The sequence below is a fragment of the Sus scrofa genome, chromosome 8 (assembly GCF_000003025.6).
Source record: "Sus scrofa isolate TJ Tabasco breed Duroc chromosome 8, Sscrofa11.1, whole genome shotgun sequence".
Classification (NCBI taxonomy): domain Eukaryota; kingdom Metazoa; phylum Chordata; class Mammalia; order Artiodactyla; family Suidae; genus Sus; species Sus scrofa.
The window spans coordinates 7,376,570-7,402,195 of NC_010450.4; the positions used below are offsets into that span (position 1 = coordinate 7,376,570).

The 25,626-nt window shown below is 46.4% G+C and overlaps 1 protein-coding gene across 1 annotated transcript in view; it reads right to left on the reverse strand.

Annotated features, from left to right (window-relative positions):
• Window positions 13,205-25,626, reverse strand: part of HS3ST1 (heparan sulfate-glucosamine 3-sulfotransferase 1) — a 34,785-nt gene continuing 22,363 nt past the window's right edge. The window contains exon 2 of the mRNA XM_021101019.1: window positions 13,205-14,581. Coding sequence (XP_020956678.1) covers window positions 13,538-14,473 — 936 coding nt within the window. The 5' untranslated portion in view covers window positions 14,474-14,581 and the 3' untranslated portion in view covers window positions 13,205-13,537. The remainder of the gene's footprint in view (window positions 14,582-25,626) is intronic.

Here is a 25,626-nt window from a genome sequence, read left to right on the forward strand (position 1 = left end):
CCACAGTCCCTCATTGTCCAGATAAACAACAGCTTAGGTGAAAGGAAAACTTGGTGATGCCTCCCCCCAACCCCAGATTTGAATGGGAGAATCCAGCCACCCATCTATATAAAGGTACTTCACTTTTGTGCTAAGAGAACCATGCTCTGGCATATTCATAGCATTCAAAATGACAACAACTAATGTTTGAAATACTGCGTGCTTGGTTCTGCTTCCTGTAAAAAATGCTTGGAGTTTGAAAACACTTAAGCCACTGGGCTCGGGAGAAGCATCAGGGGGACTTCAGGGACTGGAAGGAAGGGGCCCAGCTTGGAGGAGAATCCTGGCTCTCCACTGAGGAGCACATAGAAATCCTCCACCAGAAACTATTGAGAAATCCCTGTAGGATGGTGAATAATGTCAGGGGCAGAATTGTGGGCCAGGGTGAAAGACTAATGGGAGAAACGGCCAATGAAAAGCCCTTTTTTAGTCTCTTTCTTCTTCCTTCTCTTCTTCTTCCTCCTTCTAAGAGGCTTCCTTGAAGGGACTTTGCTGCTCTTACTTTTATCTTGTGTCCCAAAGCTTAGGACCTTCAAAGACCAAGAATCTGCATCTGGGGGCACATAAGCCTGAGATGACCTGAATAGTGGCCCCAAAGCTGTCCACACTCTACTCCTCTGAGTATATCACCCTCCATGGCAAAGGGACTATATGGATGTGATTAAGGTGAAAATCGTGGTATGAGGAGTTTAGCCTGGGTTATCCAGGTGGACAAAATGCCATCACAAGGAGCCTTATAAGAGGGAAGCAGAGATCAGACCTGGATAAAGATGAGATGATGGAGGTCTGCTTGCCATGGACAGTCTCTAGACGTTTGGAAAGACAATGAAACGAATTCTCCCCTAGAGCCTCCAAAAGGAGCCTTGCCAACAGTTTGATATCAGCTCACTGAGACTGATTTCAGACTTCCGAGTTCTAGAACTTTGAGCTGAGAAATCTGCATTGTCCTAAACATTAATGAAGCTTATGGTGATTTGTCACAGAACCCACAGGAAACCACCTAGCAAGCCCCCAGTGGTCTTCTGAGTTGACCAAAACCCACTTGTATGTAAACAAGCCAATCCTATACAAAGCAGACCCTCTGATGACATATATTACCCGCTTTTGCTTACTCAAGGAGCTGATCATTTTTTTCATCATTTATTTCTAACAGTTTGGTCAATTCAGTACTTTTAATTACATTCAAAATGTACATAGAGTTCTCATTGTGGCTCAGTGGTAATGAACCTGACCGGTATCCATGTGGACTAGTTTTCATGAGGATGGGGTACAATCTGTGGCCCCGCTCAGTTGGTTAAGTATCCCGCATTGCTGTGAGCTATGGTACAGGTTACAGACAAGGCTCGGATCTGGCATTGCTGTGGCTGTGGCTGTGGCCAGCAACTGCACCTCTGATTCAACCCCTGGCTCGAGAATTTCCATATGCCAAGGCTGTGGCCCTGAAAAGACAAAAGAAAAGTATATCGTCAACACTATTTCCAAAGCTGTATCATAACCCAGTAGAAACTTTATATTTATTAAGGAATAATTCTTCATTCCTCCCTCCCCCTCCAGCCCCTGATAACCTCTAATTTATTTTCTGTCTCTATGACTCTGCCCATTTCAGTGATTTCATATAACTGGAATCATGCAGTGCTTGTTCTTTTGTGTCTGGTTTATCTCAGTCAGCATAAAGCTTTCAAGTTTCATCCATGTTATAGCATGTATCAGAACTTCATTCCTTTTCACGGCTGAACAATTTTTCATTGTCTGGCTAAACCGCATGTATTTATCCAGTCATCAGTGTATGCACACTTGAGTCGAGCTCACCATTTGGTGATTGTGAATGAGAGTAAGATTGCATTTTAATAACTAGATGGGCATGGATAAAATATATCTTGATATTTTAAACCCTATCAAAGTGCCACGCCCCTGGGGTGAGGGGGAATGTTAAGGGGGACATTGCACATCAGGACATGGGAGAAACTGAATTTTAAAGGAGGGATTTTGGAGTTCCTGTTGTGGTTCTTAGAGTTAAGAGGATCAAACATATTGTCTGTGAGGACATGGGTTTGATCCCTGGCTTACTCAGTGGGTTAAAGATCTGGCAGTGCTGCAAGCTGTGGTATAGGTGGTGGATGGAGGATGCTGCCCCAATTCAACCCCTAGCCTGGGAACTTCCATGTGCCAGGGGTGCGGCCCTTAAAAAAAAAAAAGGAGAGAGAGAGAGATTTTGATACAGAGGAGAGAAACAACAGCTAATTGAAAACAGTCATTTTCTATCCTTGGAGAATAGTTAGAAACCTTCTCTACCAAAACAAGGAAATTTCCAAACTAGTAGAGGAGTTTTTTTTGGGGGGGGGGGCTGTTCCTGCAGCATGGAGAAATTCCCAGGTCAGGGATCAAACCTGCGCCATAGCAGCAACCCAAGCTTTAGCAGTGACAATGCCAGGTCCTTAACCTGCTGAGTCACTAGGGAACTCCTGGAAATCTTTTAAAAGATTTTCCTTTTCAATTCCCTTTAATCTACATCTGTCATGTATAGAGAAGAAAGGAACAATGAGGCCGTTGAAACTTATCTTCACTATGTGAACATTTCAGAAAAGCCAATAGACCTGATTTATTCAGAGAGTTGTCTCAAAAATTACATTTGCTTGTCCATGGCCGGGGTTTATGTGACTTTATATTTAGAGGGACAACAAGATCTCCTTGATTTGTGATGCACTGGCCTTCATGTTCACAACGGGCAGTGATGCTTAAAGGGCTCTTGTATTTCCAAGAGGCAATGCCTTCCTCACAGACTCTGTGGAGGGTCCCCACCAAGACTGTGTTCAAAGGACAGTGAATGCCCGTGTGTTGAATGCCCACTCGGTGCCTCGCTGTGTTCATGGCCTTCAAGATGCATGACAATTTCCGAAATAAAACCTTACTCCTACTTCGCATACGAGCACGCTGATCCTCTAAAACATTTCATCGCATGTGTCCAGCATTACCACAAATAATGTCAAGATTTAAAACCTGGTTTTCTTACTGGAAAGCGGGTAAACAGATACACAGAGGAAAAAAACAATGTAAATCACAGCTGAGTTGGATACTTGACATGCAAATCAGAACTAGGTATAGTCTTTAATTGTGTGGAAAATGTAAATTGCTACTAAAGATAGAACTTCCAAATTAAAGAAAGTGGCAATGGAGTCTGCTGTGCGCTCTTTCCTGAAGGCTGCGCACAGTGTCTGTTATGAAGTGTTAAATGTCTCAGCAACTTTCTTTTGTGTTTGACAAGGTATCCAAGAGGTCCTGTAGGTCTCCCTACCTAGAGGGTAGTTCCTCAGCTAAGACTAGTCCACAATTTGTTCTAAATGTATCTTTTTCTCAGGAGGTTTGGTGGAGCTATAACAAAATAGAGCATAAGCAACAGTGTGTATGTGGCTCCATTCTGCTTATGGGCCATATGATTTATGCATAGTCATTTAATCACCATCACACATGATCAAAAGATTGGCCTGGAAATAGGCAAATACTTTAGGTCAAAATGGTTAAAATTGCATCGTAGGCCTGAGGACTTATAATAATGATACTTCACATTTATGTAATGGACTCTAAGGCTCATGACAGCTCATACCTATATTAATCCCCCTTTTAAATATGACCAAAAAAAATACATTAAGTAGGTGTTCTGTCCATTTTATTGCCAAGGAACAACCAAGCACGGCAGCCAGTCTCCAAAGAGGTCCCCCCAGGAACCACACCTCCTATTATTCAGCTCCTGAATCTGGGCTGGCCCTAATGCAACAATACAATGTGGCAGTAGTTTCACTTTGAAACCCTGGCAACTTTTGTTTCCCCTTTTAGAACACTCACTCTGGGGAAAGTCAGTTGCTGGTAGAAAATGTTCCACCAAAGAACTTAAGTCTGTGATGCTGTGAGGAAGCCCAAGTTGGCCACATTGTGGGGGAATGAGAGAGAGAGGAACAAGAAGGACAAGAAGAAGGAGAGGGAGGGGAAGGGGAGGGGGAGGAGGAAGAAGAAAAGAAAGAAAGGAAGGAAGGAAGGAAGGAAAGAAAGGGAAAGAAAGAGAAAGGAAGAGAGAAAGAAAGAAAGAAAGAAAGAAAGAAAGAAAGAAAGAAAGAAAGAAAGAAAGAAAGAAAGAAGGAAGGAAGGAAGGAAGGAAGGAAGGAAGGAAAGAAAGAAAGAAAGAAAGAAAGAAAGAAAGAAAGAAAGAAAGAAAGAAAGAAAGAAGGAAAGAAGGAAAGAAAGGAAAGAAAGGGAAAGAAACAAAAAGAAAGAAGGAAAGAAAGAAAGAAAGAAAGAAAGAAAGAAAGAAAGAAAGGAAGGAAGGAAGGAAGGAAGGAAGGAAGGAAGGAAGGAAGGAAAGGAAGGAAGGAAGGAAAAGGAAAGAAAGAAAAAGGAGGGAGGGAAGGAGGAAGGAAAGAAGGAAAGAAAGGAAAGAGAAAAAGGGAGGGAGGGAGGAGAGAAGGGAAGGGAAGGGAAGGGAAGGGATGGGAAATGATGCCCAACCAGCCCCCAGGCATTTCAGTCCTTCCAACTGAGGCATAAAATACGTAGTTAAAGAAGCCATCGTGAACCCCCAAGCCTGCCCTGCCTTCAGGCCACTTCAGTCTTAGCCATCATCTGACTACAACTGGAGCACCCAAGGAAGGACTGACCAGCTGTTCCCAACCTGCTCACAGAACCATGAGAGATGATATGTTGCATTAGGCTACGAAGTTTTGGGGCAGTTTGTTACACAGCCACAGGTAACTTTAATACGACATCTACCTAGCTTTTATTGCTTTCCCCATAGCACTGAAAACACAGCTAAATGAGGACTACCACTTTAATCGGCCACTATGAACTGGTTATTGGCTACCTGAAAAACACCATGAGACTTCGGTGTCCTAGGAAATCTGGGGAAGATGGAGAGTTAGACATTGAACGTAAAGTGTGGCAGGTTTAGGAAGCAGTTCTGAGTTCTCCTCTCTGTTCTGCATCAACAGTGACTTGACTCCTCTAACCTTGCATCCTTCTTCCATAAAACAAGAGGACTAGCTCAAAAGACTTCTAAGATCTCTTCCAACTCCATCAATGGAGAGATAACAGCTGATTTTACCCTCAGGCATTTGAGTGAGTCATCAAAAAGATATACTTTATTTTGAATACACACACAGACACACATATGCATGTGTTGGAAAAACCTGAAATGACACAAATCAACATGTTGGCTGTGCTTATTTCTGAATAATCTTACTCAAAGGATCTGGTTTTCATTTAATGGACATGTATTCTTTGGGTAGCAAAAAGCCATGTATATTTTGTTTGTTTTTATGAGAGAGTATGGAAAAGTGAGTATAAACTGAGAAGAATGGCTAGAAAGTGGATTTGTAAAAGTGGATTTGTATAAGTGGATTTATATGTCTTTGTATAAGTTTCCTATTACATAGCAAAGTACTACAAATCTAGCAGCTTGAACCAGCAAACACCTCCTGTCTCAGTTTACATAAGGCAGGAGTCCAAGCAAGGCCCTCACCGGGTGGCAGTCAAGGTCTCAGCCAGAGTCGTTCTTACCTGGACCCTGGGACCCTCTTCCTGGCTCACAGCTTCTTGGAAAGCTTGAGTTCTTTGTAAATGTAAGATTGTGGCCTTTGTTTTCTTGCTGGCTGCTAGCTGGTGGGGGGAGTTTCGGTATTGCTGGCCACTGCTGTCCCTTGCTATGTCAGCCCTTCCTAGACTTCTCACATGGCAGGTGACCTCTTTAATAACTGTGGGAGAATTTCTCTCTCTGTCTCTCCAATCTGCTAAATTGGAGTCTTAGATAACATGATAGACTCACATCCCATTATCCTTGCCACGCAATGTAACCTAATAAAGAGAGTGAATATCCCATCTTCTTTACAAGTCTTGACATCTTATTTCAAGAGAGAAGATGACAGAGTATGTACACCAGGGGGTGGGGATCTCAGAAGGTATGTTGGGAAAAGGGTGGGTTATCTTTTGACTGAAAAGCAGGGCAGAGCAGAGGCTAAGCATGCTGCTATTTACTAGCCATGTGACTGGGAAAATTACTTTATATCTCTGTGCCTTGGATTCCCATCCAAAAAACGAGATTAATAGTAGTACCTGTTGGAGTTCCTGCTGTGATGCAGCAGGTTAAGGATCTGACATTGCAACAGTTGTGGCATGGGTCGCAGCTACAGCTCAGATTCCATCCCTGGCCCGGGGGACTATTGTGGGTGTGGCCAAAAAAAAAACCCCAGTAGTACCTGTTAAAGAGGTAGACCTGAAGATCAAATGAGATGATATGCAGCCAGTTTTTAGTTAATATTCAGCTATCATCCCATTAGCCTCTATTGGGGAGGACACCAGTCATGAGAGCTGAATTACTTATCAATATTAGGAGAGTTTTTATAGAATTATCATCTCATTTTGAGCATTGGCCTCTAAACATGAAATTCTCATAGAATATCTGTGAACAAATTATCATTTATCCTGTTTTGCAGAAAGATATCAGAAATTGAGAGATGTTAGGAACCATTGCCCAAAGTCACACAGCTATGAAAAATCTCTAAGTTCAGGCCTTCAGAATCCAAAGTCAGTGTTCATTCTAGTGTGCCAACATGAAAAAAAAGTGGAATGAGACTTATTCATGACAACTGGTGGCAAACCCATGCCCACTGGAGGAAGCCAGGGGAATAGAGACATAGTTACAGGAAGTGTGAATTTTAGCAGATAATTTGAAGAGGCAATGGGTTGCCATTGGGAGAATACTGGATTATGCACTTCTCCAAGATCCAGGAAGTGGTTATTTAAGATGGCATAGTGGAAAGAGCTTGGGCGTGGTAAAGATTCATTTAGTTAATAAATGCTTGTAACTCCTATGTCAAGCATTGTTCTGTTGGCCATTGATATGAAGGTAAGAAAAAACAACACACTTAGTTTGATTATCCCCCCAGAATTTTGTCAGGAGTAAATAATATGATGTATTGTGAAGTGTTAGCTGTACCTGGCCCAGAGAAGGTGTTCCCAGGAGTTCAGATTACGAAGCTGAGATATGGTAAAAAGGGTTTCACATCAGTCTGACAATTAGGCTAAAATTACAATTCAGTCCATACAAAAGGACTTCCTCCATGTGGCAGGATCTATGCTAAGTGTTGCAATGAAGAGAAAGAGATGTCCATGCACTAGCTCATTTATAAGTGTATATGAAATACCATTCATGTATAAGTATAAATGAAATACTCATCAAATAATAGAGAGACCACGTCTGGTATCATAAGTAAGATGGAGTGATGCCCTCATAGTTGTGGGAACCAGGAAGTTTTCATGAAGACGGAGTTTGATGTTGATGCATGAACACTCTGTTGATAGTCTGATACACCAAAGAAGAGGCTCTCACTTGGTAGGAATTTTGTCTTTTATTGTATTTAGCACTTTTATATGTCAGAGGATAAAATGGGCTCATTCTCTATTGCCTGTTGTTTAACTAGAAAAATAATAACAACCCTATGGGCTGGTCATATTATGTGTATGAAATACAGAGAGCATAAGACGTGTGCAAGTTTATTGTCTTAGATCAGACACCCTGGAAGCAAAGCCTGAAGTGGGGATTCCTATATTCTTGGGCAAGTCATTTACTAAGAATGGAATGAGAGAAGAAATAGGTAAGACGACGAGGGACACAGATTGAAGGAGGCAAAGAAACTAAGTAAAAGTGGGGTCTCAGCAGAAGTCTAGCTTCAGCCTGCCCCCATGAGGAGTTCTGGAGCAGAGGTTGTACCCTAGAGGTTGCCCTGCCCAGAGACCATGAGGCTGGGCTCCTTCCCCACAACTCAGCTCCTCACCCCACATTAGTCAATCACCAGGCAAGGCAACCCCAAGAAAGTCAAGGAAGTAGGGTGGACACAACTTCCTGGCACCTCCAGGAAGGCAGCAGCTGGCAACCAAGAGAAATGCTCTTAGTACAGGGCAAAGGCTCACAGGACAGGGCGAGCTTTTAGCAGCCAACTCTTCTTGCTGGTGGTGGGGAATGTGGACACTCCCCTGGCAAATGGGGTCTGGATGGGGCACCAACAGCCAGGGCTATAGTCCTAAAGCTGGCAAACAGATGGGAAAACCAAGGCAGTGGGCACCTGCTGACTATTTTAAAACCAGTTTGGGTCTACTTGCCAACATTCTAAATGCTCTTAACCACTAAGCAATGCATCTACCGAGTTTATGGTTTTTTTTGCTTCTTTTATCTCGTTGAATACTCCCCCAGGCAAAGCTCAGGAAATGCCAGCCCATTTATGTTGAGAAGGACAATGAGGTTCTGGGCATTTGAAGCTAATCGCAGATAGAGTCAGATCACCCAGAGCTCCTGGCTCCACTTGCTTGTTCTCTCAGGTCACCTAACTGGGGAAATTGGGGGGAATGGAGAAAAGATCTGGATATGGGGTGAGCTGAAGACCCAAGGCCATTTCTTACATCAAAACACTTCAGCCAAGCATCTCAATTAGGGAGATTCTACAGTGTTGATCCTCACCCTGTCTGCCACTTGAAGAGCTCTGCTGGGTTGCTCTGCTCTTTGTCTCAAGCTCAGACTTCCTAAATGAACACCTGCTGGTAAGGAACACGTATCACATGCCCCTTTATCAGGTCCCCAACACACTTTGCTTGAAGATGATCAATCTGGTAACAGTCTCTCTTTGCATCCTCCCATTCCAGATGCTCATCATTTCTACCTGACAGACACACACTTGTGCTTAATTTCTTCTCCCCATTACCCACAACTACGTGGACTGAAGCCCAGTAAATCATGGACATTGGGCGCTGAACTCAAGTCGTAACAATCAGTCAATGGCTCTGGCATTTTGGGCAGGTCCTTTAGCCTGTGAGTTTGTTTCCCCCACTGTACAATTAGGAGTACTGTGCCATTTCCTAATTTGCAGAACTGCCATATGGAATAGAACATATTTAGAATACCAAGCACATAGCAGGTAGGCAAAACATGGTAGTTATTTTTATACGGCAGACACACCTGCACAGGGAGTCAGAGAGACATGGGTTCCTGCTAAGTAAGCTTTCCCCACTTGGAAAGCAGTTGTCAAGGCCACTGTGTCTGACACAGAGTGAGTTCCCAATAGGTTGAATCCAGCCCCATGCACAGTGAACAGTGTCTTGCCTGCATCTCTCTACCTCTTTCCCCTTCCCCGGCACCACTGTCTTGATTCCTCAGGGGACCCTTGTACTGAATGCTCTGCTCATACCCGTTGCCTCCTGTCCTGTGCTCCAGCCCTATGGCCATTCCTCCAGTAAGACTTCCTGTGGAAAGACCAGGATCCTGTGGCCCACAGGCTAAGTGACCTGTGTCACAGCTCTGCCATGCAACCTTTGGGGAAAATTTCTCACCTCTTACAACTCTGGAGTAATGGCATAATGAAAGACGTCTCTGTCATCTCTCATCTTCTGTTTATGACCCTGAACTCCAACAATCCCCATCTCGAGGACAACAGCCCCCGCTCCCCGCCCCAGAGTGAGCGGTCTTCATCTCTTTCTTCTAAAACAATGATGGCAGGTCCATTTCCTATGGACCAGCACTCTCCTCTCTATAATGGGGCTAGTTGATTCCTCCCAGGATGTTCTTGAATTCAGTGAGAAAGAACCAAACACACCACACTGGCTGATCTGTACACAGTTAAAGCCACCTCCTTTCCTAGCCTTTCCGTGCTTTTTTTCTTTTTTTTTTTTTTAAATTTAAATACAGAGCAGCCTTCCTAGCCCGTCCATGTTGTTGTTAATTTAAACACAGAACAGTTAATGTCCTTTGCTCTTGCATTAATCTTCTCCCACCCTTGAGAGCTTAATACCATGCTAAGCACAGAGTAGGGGCTCTAAAGAAAAAATACAGTCTTAGTAAATACCCGAACCCTTGGCAGGGATCTCGGTTTCCGGTCCTGTGAGCAGCAGGCACCCGGTGCATTGTCCTCTTCTGCCCTCTATCTCCCTCCCGCTGAGTAAAGCCTCCCAGCATAGAAAGAGCAAGGCACCCCGTGCTCTGAGGCACACCATCATTTTTGCTAAAATAGAAAATGTGCAGGCTGTGAGTTGATAGCCAAAGAGTGTTGACAGGATTTCAGCACTATCTGATTTCTGGAGGAAGGAAAGAGACCACTGTGACTCAGAAGCCTACAGGGAAATGAAGAGTCCAAATACAACAGCAGAGGCTCTACTCCAAGGCTCTCAGCCACCCCTCTGGAGGGCTGGCACCCAAAGGCCCCTAGGTCCTAGGCTACTCTGGAGCCTGGGCCAATCATGGAGGCAACCTCATTCCCTCCCATCAGCACATCTTTCTCTTTGTTATAGGCTTAGTATCAGGCCTGTCTGGAGAGAGATCAGGTGCTCATGTGACTCCTAAGTTATTGCATCTGGGCCTCCATGAAGGAGCACCCTGGCCCCCTGCAGGGCCTCCTCTGAATTTGACAGTGCCCAGCTGAGATGCAAGGGCCTGGGCTAGGTGTGAAGCAATGGCTTCATACAGCCCGTGCTTTCCAAACGGCTGGGTGCCATAAATGGATGAAAACAGCCATAAGGACCCCTGAGCCCTTGCCCAGGGTAGACCTCCATGAACACATCTTTAGTTAAGACCCACGCCCCAAACCAGCAATTATTGAATTTATACCTACTGATCATTTAAAACTAGCCCAGCCCCTACCGCCAGCTGTGTCTTCCCTGGCAGCTGGATCTTGTCTCCTGTGCTTGTCCTCCCCTCCTCCACTGCCACCTGCCACCTCCTGACCCCACAGAGCAGGCTTTGAGCACACCATCCCCATGAGGGCACAGACGTGCATAGGTATTTTGCAAAGAGCATCCTATTAGGAGTCAGAGAACTCTCCCTGGAATCTCCACTCTGTCACCTATCTCCTGGGCAACATTGATAACTCAATTTCAGCTTTGTGGGTCCCCCAGCTTTTTTTTTTTTTTTTTTTTGGTCACACCTGCAGCATGTAGAAGTTCCCCAGCGGCCAGGGATCAAACCCAAGCCGCAGCTGTGGCCATGCTGAATCCTTAGCCTCTAGGCCACCAGGGAACTCCTCACATACTCAGTCTTGAGTGGGTGAGATAAAAGTAAGAGCCAATGATGTGCTACAGCGGGGGGAATGCTCTGCAGGTGACAAAGTACTGCATGAACAGGGAGCTGGCTGTATCTGGCAGCTCTCTCTGCTGTCTGTGAAAGGCCCAGGGTGGGGCATGGGCCAGGCCAAGGGCAGGCCAGGCTGCAGCTGCAAAAGCATAACCCAAATGACTCACTTGATAACACGGCTGAGCAAGCCTCAGGCTCATTCTCGCCCCTTCCCTCTGTTTCAGGCACACCTCCTGGGATGGGAGACATCTGGCACCAGGGAAGGAATATGCCAGGAAGACTGGCTCTGAGGCTGGGTCTTTCCATTTGTGTTCAGAAAAAGTTGGGTAGAAAAAAACCAAACCTACAGAAAACCCGTGTTTTGGCCCTAAGTGCACTTACAGCTCTGACTAAGAGTCACTATGAACTTGGGCAAGATCCTTAACTTCTTTGTGCTCATTTCTTCCTCTTTGAACTTGGGCTGAACATTCCTTCATTCCTGGGGTTCCTTGGGGGAAATTTCAATGAGTTCTTATCTCTCATGTCTAGTTCGATCCTCTGCCTTAAGCAGCAACTATGTCAGGAGATGGGTTTACTTTGCTTGCTTGCATTTTTTGTTTCACTGTAATGAATATAGTGTGCATTCATAATAAGAAAAAAAATCTGATTTATTTCATTCTGTAAAAGGCTGACTGAATGAAGAATGCATGAGAAACCTGAGGCTCAGAGGGGCGGATGTGGCCACTTTTAACAGCTCTGCAGTTCAGGGCAGAAGTGAAACTGAAAAGAGGCTTCATGAGGGTATTTCTTATCCTCTGTCCCCTGCCTGACACTTCTCTCTTTTCAATTTCAACCCATGGGAATTTAAATTTCCTTTCACCTTCAGGACTCCAAATTGGGAACTCATTTTTATGTTTATTATTATTAATTTCCTTTTTGAGGGCCACACCTGTGGCATATGGAAGTTCCCAGGCTAGCAGTCCAATCAAAGCTACAGCTGCCAGCCTACACCACAGCCCCAGCAATGCCTGATACAAGCTGGGACTGCTCCCTATACCACAGCTCATGGCAATGCCAGAACCTTAACACATTGAGTGAGGTCAGGGATCGAACCCACATCCTCCTGGATACTAGTCTGGTTCGTTACTGCTGAACCACAGTGGGAACTCCTGGGAGTTAATTTTTAAACATTTACCTGCCTATGTTTCAAAGCATATGGAGTCTATGCTTATAACTGCCTATTGATCTTTTGGGAAATAGATTAATAGACTCCAAACCCAACCAAATGGTTGTGCCTTTAGCTAGCTGTTCACAGAATCTGAAAGATGGGGACAGACATGGATTTTGCAATTTCTCTTTTCTTTCCTTTTTTTTTTTTTTTGGTCTTTTGTCTTTTTAGGCCTGCGCCCGCGGCATATGGAAGTTCCCAGGCTAAGGGTCGAATCAGAGCTATAGCTGCTGGCCTACACCAGAGCCACAGCAACACCAGATCCAAGCCGCATCTTCGACCTACACCATAGCTCACGGCAATGTCGGACCCTTCATCCACTGAGCAAGGCCGGGGATCGAACCCACAACATCATGGTTCCTAGTCAAATTCATTTCCGCTGAGCTAAGGTGAGAACTCCTCTCTTTTCTGTTCTTAGTGGCTTTTTGGAGACCCACTGCCACCTCAGGCAAAGTGCACAGCCTCAAGATCATTCTGAAGGTCAACGGTTTGATTCCCTTTATTGTAGTTTCTGCTATTGCTGCAGCTGGAAGTAAGTGCATGCACTCTTTGAAGCAAGCTGGTTACTACTTCTCCAGCCTAAATTGCTCTGTCCACTTGGAGTTTACACAGAATTAAAATCCACACTCAAGTGCCTGCTGAAGTTGGGAACAGATGAAACTGTCACCTCCACGAATACGAGGGGTTCTCAGTGAAGATAAATCTCACAATGCAAGTAAAAAGTAAATCTGATGACCCCAGTGAGACACTAAAATTTTAAAAAGGCAATGAAAAAAAAGGAGAGCAGCGGAGAGGAACATAATAGCTATGAAAAAGTTTTTCTAAGTAACCGTGATTATGCAATGAGTGAACACAGACAGCTCTTTTGAGTTGGGGGCAAGTTCATTATATTCAAAAAAGACAGCGTCTCCAGAATTTTTTTTTCTCTGCAGTGAAATATTTTAGTTCCTTCATATAGACATATTACACAATGTTAACAACCATGAAAAACAATACAAAATGCCCTCAATTTAACAAGTAGAAAAATATAACTAGTATATATGGCAATTGTGAATCTAATACTGTACAGAAGTACTTTATGGATTTTACAAATAAATTATAGCTTAAATGTCCTCTTAAAATTCTTTTCTTTTTTCTCCACCTAGTGTACACCACAATTTACAACTGGAAAAGTTCTGAGCCTAGCTTATCACAAATTAGTGCCAGTCAAATGTTCTGCCCACAAGCTCGAAAAATTTCTTATTTGGCTCATGAAAATATTCGTGCAGTTTATTGAGGAGTTTGGGGTCGATCTGGGGGTGCGCCCGGCCTTTGGACTCATGTAAGCAGCGGTCCCGGCCGCCGTCCCGCAGGCAGTAAAAGCCCTTGGTTTTGTTAAAGTAGAAGTTCGAGGCGTTGATCTGCGGCGACAGCATCAGGAACCTCTCGACCTTCTGGATCTCAGGAAAAGGGTCCCTGATGAGGCGGTCGCCATCCACGATGTGGATGCGGCGCAGCGGGAAGAAGCGCAGCCAGTTCTGCATGTGCACGTGGTACAGGCTTCGGTTGAGGGCCTTGTAGTCCACGTTGAGGCGGCCGTCGCGCACCAGGAACTCCTCGATGGACGGGTAGGGCTTGTGCTTCTGCACGTGGTTGTAGAACACTTGGGTGTAGTCGGACAGCACGCGCTCCGACGGGTCCCGCAGGATGAGCAGCAGCCGGATGGACGGGTTCATGCGGTGGACCCGCTCAGGCACTTTGGGCGACGTGAAGTACGCGGGGGTCTTTTCAACCGTGAGCTGGTGCGGGTAGGAGAAGGGCATCTGGCTGAGGTACCAGTCCAGGCCTTGGCTGTAATGCTCCTCCCAGTCGAAGAAGTGCACCTCGTTCTCCGCAGCAGCCACGTCGGGATGCAGGCTGAGCATCTCCAGCAGCGCGCGGGTCCCGCCCTTGCGCACGCCGATGATGATGGTCTGCGGCAGCTGCTGGACGGAGCCGTTGGGGGCCGCGCTGTCCCGGACCTCATCCTGGAGGGTCGCCGCTTTCCGCACAAGCTCCTGCTGGCTCGGCCCGGCCCCGGGCATGGCGGGGCGGCAAGGCACCAGCTGGAGCTGAAGGACCAGCATCACCGCGCCCAGGAGCAGCGCGGCCATGCTGGACACCACCGTGGCTTCACTGGGCCGGGCGCCGCTGGCTCATGAAGCGCTGCGCAGGGGATGCCTCCAGATCAGTGACTCATGGGTGTCACGGGCCTCTGATTACTAGGAAACAAAGGGGGACATTATTAACTCAAATAAATATTGGGCTCAATCAGGCTGACAATTCTGTTGTCTTGGGCACTACAATCACTTCCTTGGGGCTTTCTCTGTTGCTTTATCCTGTGGAGCAGGGGTGGCAAGGAGTTTTTGTACAAGACAAGATAGTTTTAGGCTTCTGGAGACGGATACGCTGTCTCCATGGCAACTCCAGCTATGCTGTTTTGCGCTACATCACCCATAGACAATACACAGAGAAATGGGTGTGGCTGTGTTCCAATAAAACTTTATGGATATTGAAATCCGAATTTCATATAACTTTCATGAGTCATTCAATATTACTCTTCTTTGGATTTTTTTTTTCCCCCAAACATTTGTATGTTTTGCATTCTGTTGGCACAAAAACAAGGCCAGTGAAATATCTGTGAGCCGCCAGCCCTGGGCAGAGGAGATAGTATAGATAGAGAAGCAGGTGTTGATCTGCTTCTCCAACCTCAGGGTCTCCTGATCTAACAGGGCAGAAAAACCTATTTGAAAGACTGACTGGTTAGTTCTGATTCTCTCTCTTCCTTGCACCCAGTTCTTGCTATGGCCTCATTGCGAGGGGAGTGTGCTCCCCAGGGATCTGACAAGGGTTTGGCCGATGGCATGTGGGCAGAAACAAGGCGCCAGCCCCCAGCCGAGGCCTCATCAGGGCTGTATGTTTCCACAGGTGCTCCTGCGCTTCTGCCATTGCCATGGGAAGATGGTGCCCTGGCCAGCTAGTCCCAGGAGGAAGAAGGGAGACCTGTGCAATAGAGCCACCCCATCTGTCCGCTGTGTGCAAACCAGCCCCCTCCCTCGTGAATAAGAATGAGATTTTAAGCTCAATAGCTTGTGATTTTTAAGCTCTGAGTTTTGAGGTGTTTGTATGACAGCACATATTTAGCAACGGTTAACCGATCCAACCTGACTGCAGGCCTCAGGGCTGTCTATGCTATGATTATAGTTTAGAAAGGCTACTGCGAGCACCTACGTTCATTCATTTTGCCTGAAACCTTTAGGGGTGGCTTCCGAGCAAGGGAAATGTTTGAAGTGGGCCTAGAGGGATAAACAGGTGAGGTTACTGGAAAGAGCAGAAAACCTTCATGCAGGCGACACGGTTCTCTTAATAAAGTGGTCTGGCAGAGTATAAGGCAGAAGGGCAGGACAGAGATGAGAGTCTTGCCCACGGACACGAAAATGCAGTCCATTTCCAAAGTCGCGGCCCACATTTCACACTCTGAATGCAGAACCCTTCCCATGAACTGTCCCCTTTATGCCTTCTCCTCTTCTTTACCGACCTGAGCTTGATCACCTTGAGGCATTCAAGTCCCTCAGGGACACAGACACCGCTGGGCTGGACAGCATGGGATTCCCAGAGACAGACAAGCCATGGCCCATGCTCTTAGGGGGCTGATAGACAGCAACCTGTGCTCAACCCTCTCCCAGAAAGTGAGATTGGAAAGTCTCTTTTAAGTCATCTCTGGCCAGACAGGGTTTGGGAAGAGTTGGAGCCAGGCCCAGTTTGGGGACCATGGGATTTACAGAGCCTGAAAAAGGTTTTCTACCAAGTGGGCCCATCATCCTCTTTATGCCAGCTTTAAAATTCACCTGATTAGCTTAAAACATGTCCAGAAGGTACAAACGAGGCACAACAAGCAGGGCGTTCATGTTTACCATCAAGCCAGTTGACCCCTCCCTCAGATGCCAGCAGGATCAGCTGCCTTGAAAAATCTATATTCGAGACCCAGCAATTAAAAAGCTGGAAACCTATGGAAAATCACAGAACACTGGAAGAGGGACTTGCAAAGTCACCTGTCATAATTATTCAGGAGAAAGAAAGAAAAAAATTTTAAGGAGGTCGGGCCGAGGTAGGTAGAGCTCAAGGTTGGTCCTACTGACTGGATGAGCTCAAGTTAATGGGTCCTGCTTTGGTCAAAGGAATGCTTTCATGTGTTTCGGGGAAGTTCCATAGCCTTCTCCACTGCTCAAGTGGATGGACCAAAGGGACCGGCTGCACTTGCCTTCTACGTAAGTGTTTGCAGTATGCATGTGTGCCTGCGTGCTTGTGTGTGTGCATGTGTGTTCGTGAGCAGGGGGTGGGGGATGAAATGAGGGAGAGAAAAGCTTCTCTCCACTAAGCACCTGCGCTCCTTGCGGTGGGCCTGGTCCTCCCTCCCAGCTCCCAGCTCTGCATCTAGACTCAGGAAACCATCCCATCAGGCAAACACCTAAGGGATGGAGTCCGAGGCCGGATCTAAAATTCATCCTGACTCTTCATGCTCTTTCCACCCTGGTAGCAGGCCTCTCGGTTAGCACCGTGCACATCTGAGATCTTGGTCCTAAAGGGGAATGACCAGCAGGCAGCAGGGAGGAGAAAGGAAATATATTTTGTCCTTTACAAAAACAAAGCAAAAAATAAAAACAGCCCCCGCCCCGCCGCGAAACAACCGAAAACCTGGCCTGTTTGTAGTTTGAAAGCTCCTCATTTCTCATTTAATAGTTTTTCAAAATGTGTATTTGCTTATTCTAAGCAATCTACATTCCATTTCAAAAATAGTTGCGGTATATGGAAAAAAGTAGCTTAAGTCCCATATGTGCACATGCTATATATATATATTTATATATATATGCACACACACATATAATATATACATATGTATATACACATAAAATATAGCTAAAGTTTTCATATGTATGTGTATATATGTCTGTGTTTATATACATACTTTTACATCTAAATATATACACACACATATATTTGTACATCTAAATAGATTTAAGATGCATTACACACACATAGTGGTCATTGGAGAGTCAAGTTTTTCCTGCTGTAGTTTAATAAAGTGAATTTGTCAGTGGAACAGTCAGAATTGCTGTGCCTTTTAGTAACACTCTTAGCAAAGGAAAGACCCCCGAGCTCAGGTGAACCTGTGAGCCAGGACGTCTGGGCCACCATGACCTTGACAGTGGAATTATGAGCAACAGAGAAGAAGGGTGTCATTTTAAGTGCCTGCTTTCTAGTTTATGGGTGAGGAGGCCCAGCGGTGACCAGCCAAGGTCACATAGAAAATCTGAGTCTAGAATTTGTGGTTCCTGAGCGCCCATTCTGTACTCTCTCCGCTATTATTGCTGTCTTCCCAGCATGTGGTCTTAAAATAATAATGGTATTTTGGGGGTCCTGAAGCAGAGAACGCCCCTACAACTCTACCCAGCAATGACAAGTCCCAGCCACCAATCCGGAATAATCAGCTGATACAGAGAATCAGCTGATACACAGAGCACGGGGTCAAGCTCATTCCTTAGTTCTACTCAGTAAGAGTCTGAAAGAATTACACAGGCTATGGCGTCAAGACTTCAGTCTCTAGTCAAAGGGACTGAACCTCTCTCAGCCTCGGTTTCCTCATCCACACAGTGGTAAATAATTCCACTGGCCTCAAATGGTTATTTAGGGATTGAAATGAGATGGGTTATCCACATTTTCCGACAAAAAAGTTATATGAATCACATATGCCGTTTTCTTCATTTATCCAACAAATACTTACTGAGTTTATGCGACACATCCAGCATTCTAGCTAAGTTATGAGATGAATTCCGCACTTTCACCAATACCTTCTTCCCCCCCACAATATCAATCAAGGTGCCTTCCCCATAGGAGTTATGCAGCAGCAAATGAGGTGTAGAAATAAAAGTATAACCCGCAGTTTTGCTGCATTCTCAGAAAAACTTAAATCTCCACAGGCAATCAAGAGATGCTCGGGAAAGCAACAGTAACCATTTTCCAAGGTGGTAAGAACCACTATTTACTTATGCCTCTGACACTTAGCCATATCTCGTCTTGTGACAAATAACACCGTATTGTTACCCCCCCTTTTTTTGGCCATGCCTGAAGCATGTAGAAGTTCATGGGCCAGGTATTGAACCTGTGCCACAGCAGTGACCAGAGCCACAACAGTGACAAAGCCAGCTCCCTAACCCCCTGCACCACACGGGAACTCCCTTCTTGAAAATGACACACATATGCACTTGTACATTTCCCAGGAAGCCCATGAGAAAGGGGATATTTTCTGTAACCCAGTTTGTCCAAAAGGCTATCATTTCAACACCTATTTACTGTATAAAATTGAGATATTTTGCATTTTTTTTTGTTTGAGGTATTCAGAATCCAGTGTGTATACATGTACTTTTAAAGGACATCTCAAGGACAACAGTGGCTGCTAGCGACTCAGGTGGACAGCACAGAAGCCTGAGCAGTTGCCATTCTTACTCTGAAAGCTCTTTAATTGTGGGAAGTGCCTTCTTAAGAATAAAATTCTCCAAGTAAACTAGGTACTAACCAAGGGAATCTTCTGGAAGTCTGTCTAGGTCCCTGAGCTGGCCCTGGCACAAAGACTGTGCAACAGCACCTGGGGCCTGGGCCACATTTTCCCCAAAAGCAATAAGGGCAGCTGCCACCTGCGGCATTTGCTACAAGGCAGATGCTAGGCTGGGGACTTTGTACAGAGTGCAATTTCTCCAGAGAAGTGGGATCCTTACAAGAAAGTGAGGGCTCAGGGGAACGGAGCCGTTTGAATGGAATGTTCGAAGCAGAATTAGGATTCAAATTCAGCCTGAGCAGGCAAAGCCAGTAATCCCCCTGCCCAGGACACAGGTGGTCACACCCAGAATCAGTGTAGGAGCAGTTTAGTTACTGGGCTCCTTGCTGTGCCTCTCAGGTCTGGACCATCATGCTTGGCACTGGTTCTGTGATGAGGAACAGGAGTGCATGGAAGGGCCCAGACTTGGTAGAATGAGCATCACAAGCCCTTCCCTTTGTACATGGGTTAAAAGTTCCCCAAGAGAGATCCAGCCCCCTCTCTGTTCACTCCCTTTTATCAGGGAAGCTGTTTGCTTCCCCCTGCAGTGATAAATCAAGTCTGGAGTTTCAAGAATTCCAAACATCAGAGTCTTCCCCATTAGCAGCAATAGGCTTCCTTGGGACCCACTGTGAAGATGCTGACTGCATGCCAGGCACAAGGAACCCTCGCGAGAGGACACAGGATTTTCCAGATGGTGGTTCCCTTGCACTAGGAATTAAATCAAAGTCCTTTTCAGGCCAGGGAGGAACTAGGATGGGTCTGGTCCGCCCTTCCCGCCTCATCCACTCCTTTAAGCCAAACCCTGACCTTTCTGTTCATTTGAACACACCAAGCTCACACCAGCTCTGGGCCTTAGCATTGGCTGCCCCCTTTCCAGGATGCTTGCCCCAGGCTTTCCGGGGCTGGCTCTCTCTTGTTAGTTAGATTTTATTTCAGATGCAGGCTTTCCCCACAACATCAGACTGCCTGGTCTCCTTTAATCACTTTCTTTCCCATCTTTTTTTATATTCCTCATGTACTATCCAAAATTATATTTGCTTGTTTACAGGCTGCCTCTCCACCCAACAATGTCAATTCTGAGCTTCCTTATCTGTCCTGCCTCCCTCGGCTGCGTCCTCCGGGGCTTGGCGTGATTGCTGGTGCACAGAAGGGGCCAGAGATTCTGTTTGCTGAATGAACACATTGAGTGCAGTGGAACATTAGGCAAAGGACCGAAGGCACGGAGAAAGGCTTTTAATTCAATAGAAAGACAAACTTAACAGTTGGTCTTGCTATGAAAAAGACTGGGTCTCTTTGCTGTACAGTAGAAATTGTCAGAACGTTGTCAATCGATTATACTTTAATAAAAAAAGTAAAAAATAATTTAAGAAAAGATTTGGTGTATGTATTTAAAAAAAAGAAAAAAGAAAAAAGAAAAAAAAAAGAAAAAAAAAAACCAGGGTCAAAAGGGCCAAAAGGTAGTGAGGTTTTCCTCGCTAGAGATCAAGCAGAATCCGGATGTTGAAAGAAGAACACAAAACTTCTAATAGCGATTGGACAAGATCACCTGAGAGTCTAAAATATTACTTTCATGAAAAAAGGAGGGGCAGCAGTGAAATAACCCTTCAAAAATATTTGAATTTTCTCGAGTCTTCTTACATAATTCACATCATGACCTAGATTTTAACTGTAATTAATACCTTTTTTTTTTTTTTTTGCCTTTTAGGGCTGCACCTGCAGCATATGGAAGTTGCCAGGCTATGGATCAAATTAGACCTGCAGCTGTCGGCCCACACCACGGCCACAGCAATGCGGGATCCCAGCTGCATCTGTGACCGACACCAAGGCCGGATCCCCAACCACTGAGCGAGTCCTGGGACTGAAACTGCATCCTCATGGATACTAGTCAGATTCATTTCCGCTGCACCACAGCAGGAACTCCAACACAAGAAATCTGATCTAAGTCCCAACACCTGAACATACCTGTGTATAAAATGAAATCACTAGCATCGTTTCACAAGAGGGAAATTCTATGCATCAGGCACACGATGCCTGTGGTCCCTCCGTCTGCAGGGAAAACTTCCCAGCCCCTCAAGAGAAGACAGTGACCCCACTGGCACAGGCAATCATCTCCTTGGATAAAGGGAGACTCTACACAAGGAACGACTGGCCAGCGGGGACCTGCTGTGTGGCATAGAGAATTCTCCACCCAGTGCTGGGTGATCATGAACCTGAAGGAGAATGGATGTGTTTACGTGCAGAACTGAATCACTCTCATGTACAGCGGAAGCGATCACGCCCTTGTAAACCAATTCTCCTTCAATAAAACTTCAAAGAGTGGGGAAAAACCGCGGGACACAAGTCATCTAAGGGATCTGACAAAACGGACAGAAAGGGAGAGACTATTTTGTGATCGTCCACTGTGTGTCGGGCGGTTGGTAGGAATGATTCCTTCTAATACTTGTAACAATGCAAAGAGGTGGTTCTTCCTCTTTATGTATTTTTTTATCATTTTATCTATCTTATATATATATGATGATTTTACACTGGACAGCTCCAGGCTAGACTTTTTTTTTTTTTTTTTTTTTTTGCAGGGGGACGCCCATGGCATGCAGAACTTCTGGGCCAAGGATGAAATCCATGCCACGGCTGCAACCAGAGCCATAGCCGTGGCAATGCCAGATCCTTAAACCACCAGGAACTCTCAGGCTAGATTTCTCATAGCTAACTGACCTCAGATTAAGTTTCTCACTTCTCTGGGGCTCAGTGCCATTCTGTAAAATGGACTAAAACCTACTTCCTATGGATGCTATCGTGGCGAAATAAGATTACCCAAGCCAAAGAGATAGTGCAGAGCCTGGCACTCCATAGGCAATCAACAAATGATGATGGCTTTTCCCCTCTCAACAGACATGGAAACAGGCTACCTTTAAATAACCTTCTCAGGGTCACAGAACCAGGAAGTGTGATAACTACAATTCTCACAGGCCATCGCTAAAGCTCGCCGTGCTGCTTCTCCTTTGGCTGGCCATGACTTCAGTGGGCAGTGGAGACAGCTTATGCAAGAGCATTATAAAATCACTTATATGTGGTCTCAAATAGGGCACGAACGGACCTGCCTACGAAACAAAAATAGACTCACAGACATAGAGCACAGACTTGTGGCTGCCAAGGGGGAGAGGGGTGGGAGTGGGATGGATGGGGAGCTTCGGGTTGGTGCATGCAAACTATTAGATTTGGAATGGATAAGCAATGAGGCCCTACTGCATAGCACAGGGAACTAACTATATCCAATCTCTTGGTATAGAACATGATGGAAGTTGGTATGAGAAAAAAATGTACGTATATGTATGACTGGGTCACTATGCTGTACAGTAGAAATTGACACAACATTGCAAATTAACTATAATACTTAGAAAAACAGCAGAAAGGATGCAAGCCCTTGTGTGGCTATATACAAACGGTTTCTCTCCAAGCATCCCTGGGTGTTGAGCGATTTAATTTTCTGGAAGGTACTGACCCCCGTAGACAGCTGGACCAGAACTGTCATTTCCGGAGCCAACCAAACTTCTGAGCAATCAACAGTCTATCATTTTTTGTTGTTGTTGATCTTAAGGAGACAAAAATGTCTTCACTTTCACCTCTGCCTAGCACCTTAAAGCATGTTGCCGTGGTGTCAAATTTCCCTCCTTGGCAGATCATCTTGGAAACCCAGAAAGAGGAAACAGATTTAGCTCTTGTGCCTGTCAGTCTGCGGAAGGAGAGTGATATATCAAGATTCACATAAATATTTATTTTCTTGAAACTACACATGACACGCGTCAGCCAAGGTCGACATTCGCTTTTGTTTGGATTTACTTACGGTAATTGCTGTGAGGTAGGATGGCGTGGGAAGAAAGAGTGCAGGGCGGAAGGGCCCCAAGGTCAGCCCAGAAGGTTCTCTGGGCCACACTGACCGCCTGGGAAAAGGAAGCGTAGCTGGCCCTGTCTTCCCCTTGAAAAAAGATCAGGGCTCTTCAAACGCTCCTTGCTCCAGACTTTCTATGCTTCGCTGCATCCATGGCACCATGTATACAAAAGGTTACCTGGATAATAGATGCTATTCTCCAGGATGGAAGGGAGGAGGTACCTGGGCAAACGAGGGAGGGTGGCAGGGTGGGGACTTGGGGCCAGAAGGTGTCAATCACAGGGCTTTCCTGAGATTCTGAGAATTCCAGGAGACAAGGAGGATGATAAATGCAGGCCGAGCCCGGGTAGTCTGAAGTCAGTCCACACAGTGATTCTTCTCCCAGTCACATGAGGGATTAGGGTCGAAGCACCTGGATAAGTAGCTGCAAGTGGAAGGGGACTGAAGCTCCCCTTGCGGGAGCTCTGGCAGCCCCTTTACAACGGCCAGGCACAGTATTTTCCAAACTCACACGTGCACGCCAACCCCCTGGAGAGCTAGTTCAGCATGTGGATCTGGATCCGAGAGTTCTGGGGCGAGGCCTGAGAATCTGCCTTTCTAACATGCTCCCAGGAGAACTGTCGGCCCACCTACAGCCCTGGCCATGGCAAGAACTCAGCAAGTTCTGAACAGCCTCGTCCATTCAGACTCAGATTCTGATGCCCCTGGCCTTGGGATGGCTCACGTGACTTTGGGTTTGGTTTCTTACAGTTGTTCAGGGGCAGTTTGCTTTTAAATCCAGGATTAGAAACAACTGCGGTAGACAAAATAGAGGGTCATCCGTCTGGCCCCAGAGCTGGTGTTGGCTGAGGAAGGGCGCCAAGGAGAGATGCTGGGATTCAGAGGCTCTGGAGCCAAAACCCCAGGCTCGACGCTCAGCTCCAGACCTGAAAATCGACCAGACAGCATGGAAAACTCTGAGCCTCACATGCAACACATCAACTCAATACACAGACTGTGAGGATGAAAGAGTCTACACGGATGCTGCCATACTGCCTGGCCCGTGGCAAGCCCTTCAATCGTGGGAGCTATTTTTGTCCCTGAAAATAAATAAATAAATGAAAGGAAGCCTGTGCAGTAAAAACGGGCTTCAAGGATGGTAATTAGTCAAACGGATTTGTGCATGCTCCAAAGTGCGGCAGTGACTCAACCAGATGGAGGCTCAAAGAAGAAAGGGCAGTGACACACAGGGACGATCCCGGCTCTCTGCCTGGGAAGGGGCCCACAGAGGGTCCTTCAAGAAATGTCCCCTGCCTGGGGGAAGGGCAGCCAGGTGTGAGCAGCTCTGAAGCCCTGGGAGGGGAAAGGAGAGGGAACTCCTTCTCCCCAACATGTTTAATCTGCGGCGCTGTGCACGGAAGGCAGAGGTGACCTAAATAAATCCTTCATTAGATGCAGAAACGCACTGGCACAGGCAGAGCTTGGTGACAGGAGGGTGGACAGGGCCTCTCCCTACTGCTTGTGGTTGTGGCTGAGTGGAAAAGGGAGCCTGGCCTGCGGAGGGGAGGTGGGAGGGAGCTGGGCTGTCACAGCGCATCCCCCTGTGCCTGGCTAGGTCCCCCTCCAGGTGTGACCCGACCTCTGAACAGGCACCCCTCAGACTGGAGGCACCTGCCTGGCCAAGGTGGATGGTCGTCTTTGCCCCACAGGTGGCCAGCACCCAGAGTCCTTGTGTTTCCCCAGAAATGGCCGGGAAGGTCACACAGAGCATCAGAGGTCACAGAATCCTGTGCCATCATCTCATCCTGTCCTTATCTCTTTGGATAGGGCAGCAAGTAGGCAGAGCACAGGAATCCCACAGTTAAGTGTGCAAGGGCTGCACTGAATCAGAAACCAAGGTCTCCTGGAGTTCCTGCCATAGCAAAATGGAATCGGGGGCTTCTTGGGAGCGCTGGGACACGGGTTCGATCCCCGGCCCAGCACAATGGGTTAAGGATTCGATGTTGCTGCAGTTTTGGCTCAGGTCATGACCTTGGCTCGGATCTGATCCCTGGCCCTGGAACTCCATATGCCAGGGGGCAGCCAACAATGAAAACAAAAACAAGAACAAAACCAAGGTCTCCTGAGTCCCAGGTCACTGGACCTCAAACACAGGGAAAGCTGTGGTTCTTTTAGGTTGAGGCAGGAAATATTATAATAGTTTGTAGCTGAAAATAAATATATACTAACCAGAGTAAGTTCTTCCCCTGGGTGAGCTAAGGTGGGGGCAGGGGGCGACTTTGTCTCATTTCTTGAACTAAATTTTGTTTCCCCCACAAAAATCATGGGTTGAAGCCCTTACCCCAGCGTGGCGGACATCTGGGGATGGGGCCTTGGGGAGGTAATTAGATTTAGATAAAGTCCCCGGCTAAGACCCATAATGGGGTGAGTGTCCTTATGAAAGGAGGAAGAGAGGGGGGCGTTCTCTCTCTGCCACCCACGTGAGCACGCTAGGAGAGGCCGGCCACCTGCAGCCAAGAAAAAGCTCTCCCCAGGGACTGGATTGGGTGGCATCAGCTGCCTGAGCAGACTAAGGTACAGCCTTGAGAAGCAGAGTAGAGGAAAGCTGTCGGCCAGGGACTTCTTCCCCCGTGGAAGTCTTTCCAGGGGCAGCACAGGACAGTCTCCTGGGCCCGGGCCCAGGGCAGCAACCTAGGAAGCCTGCTGGCAGTGGGGACCGCAGCAAGCTGCGGTGTGTGTACCTGGGCTGTCTAAAGAGCCAGCCGCGGCCACTCCACAAGATGTTGGAGTTAAGAGACCAGTAGCAT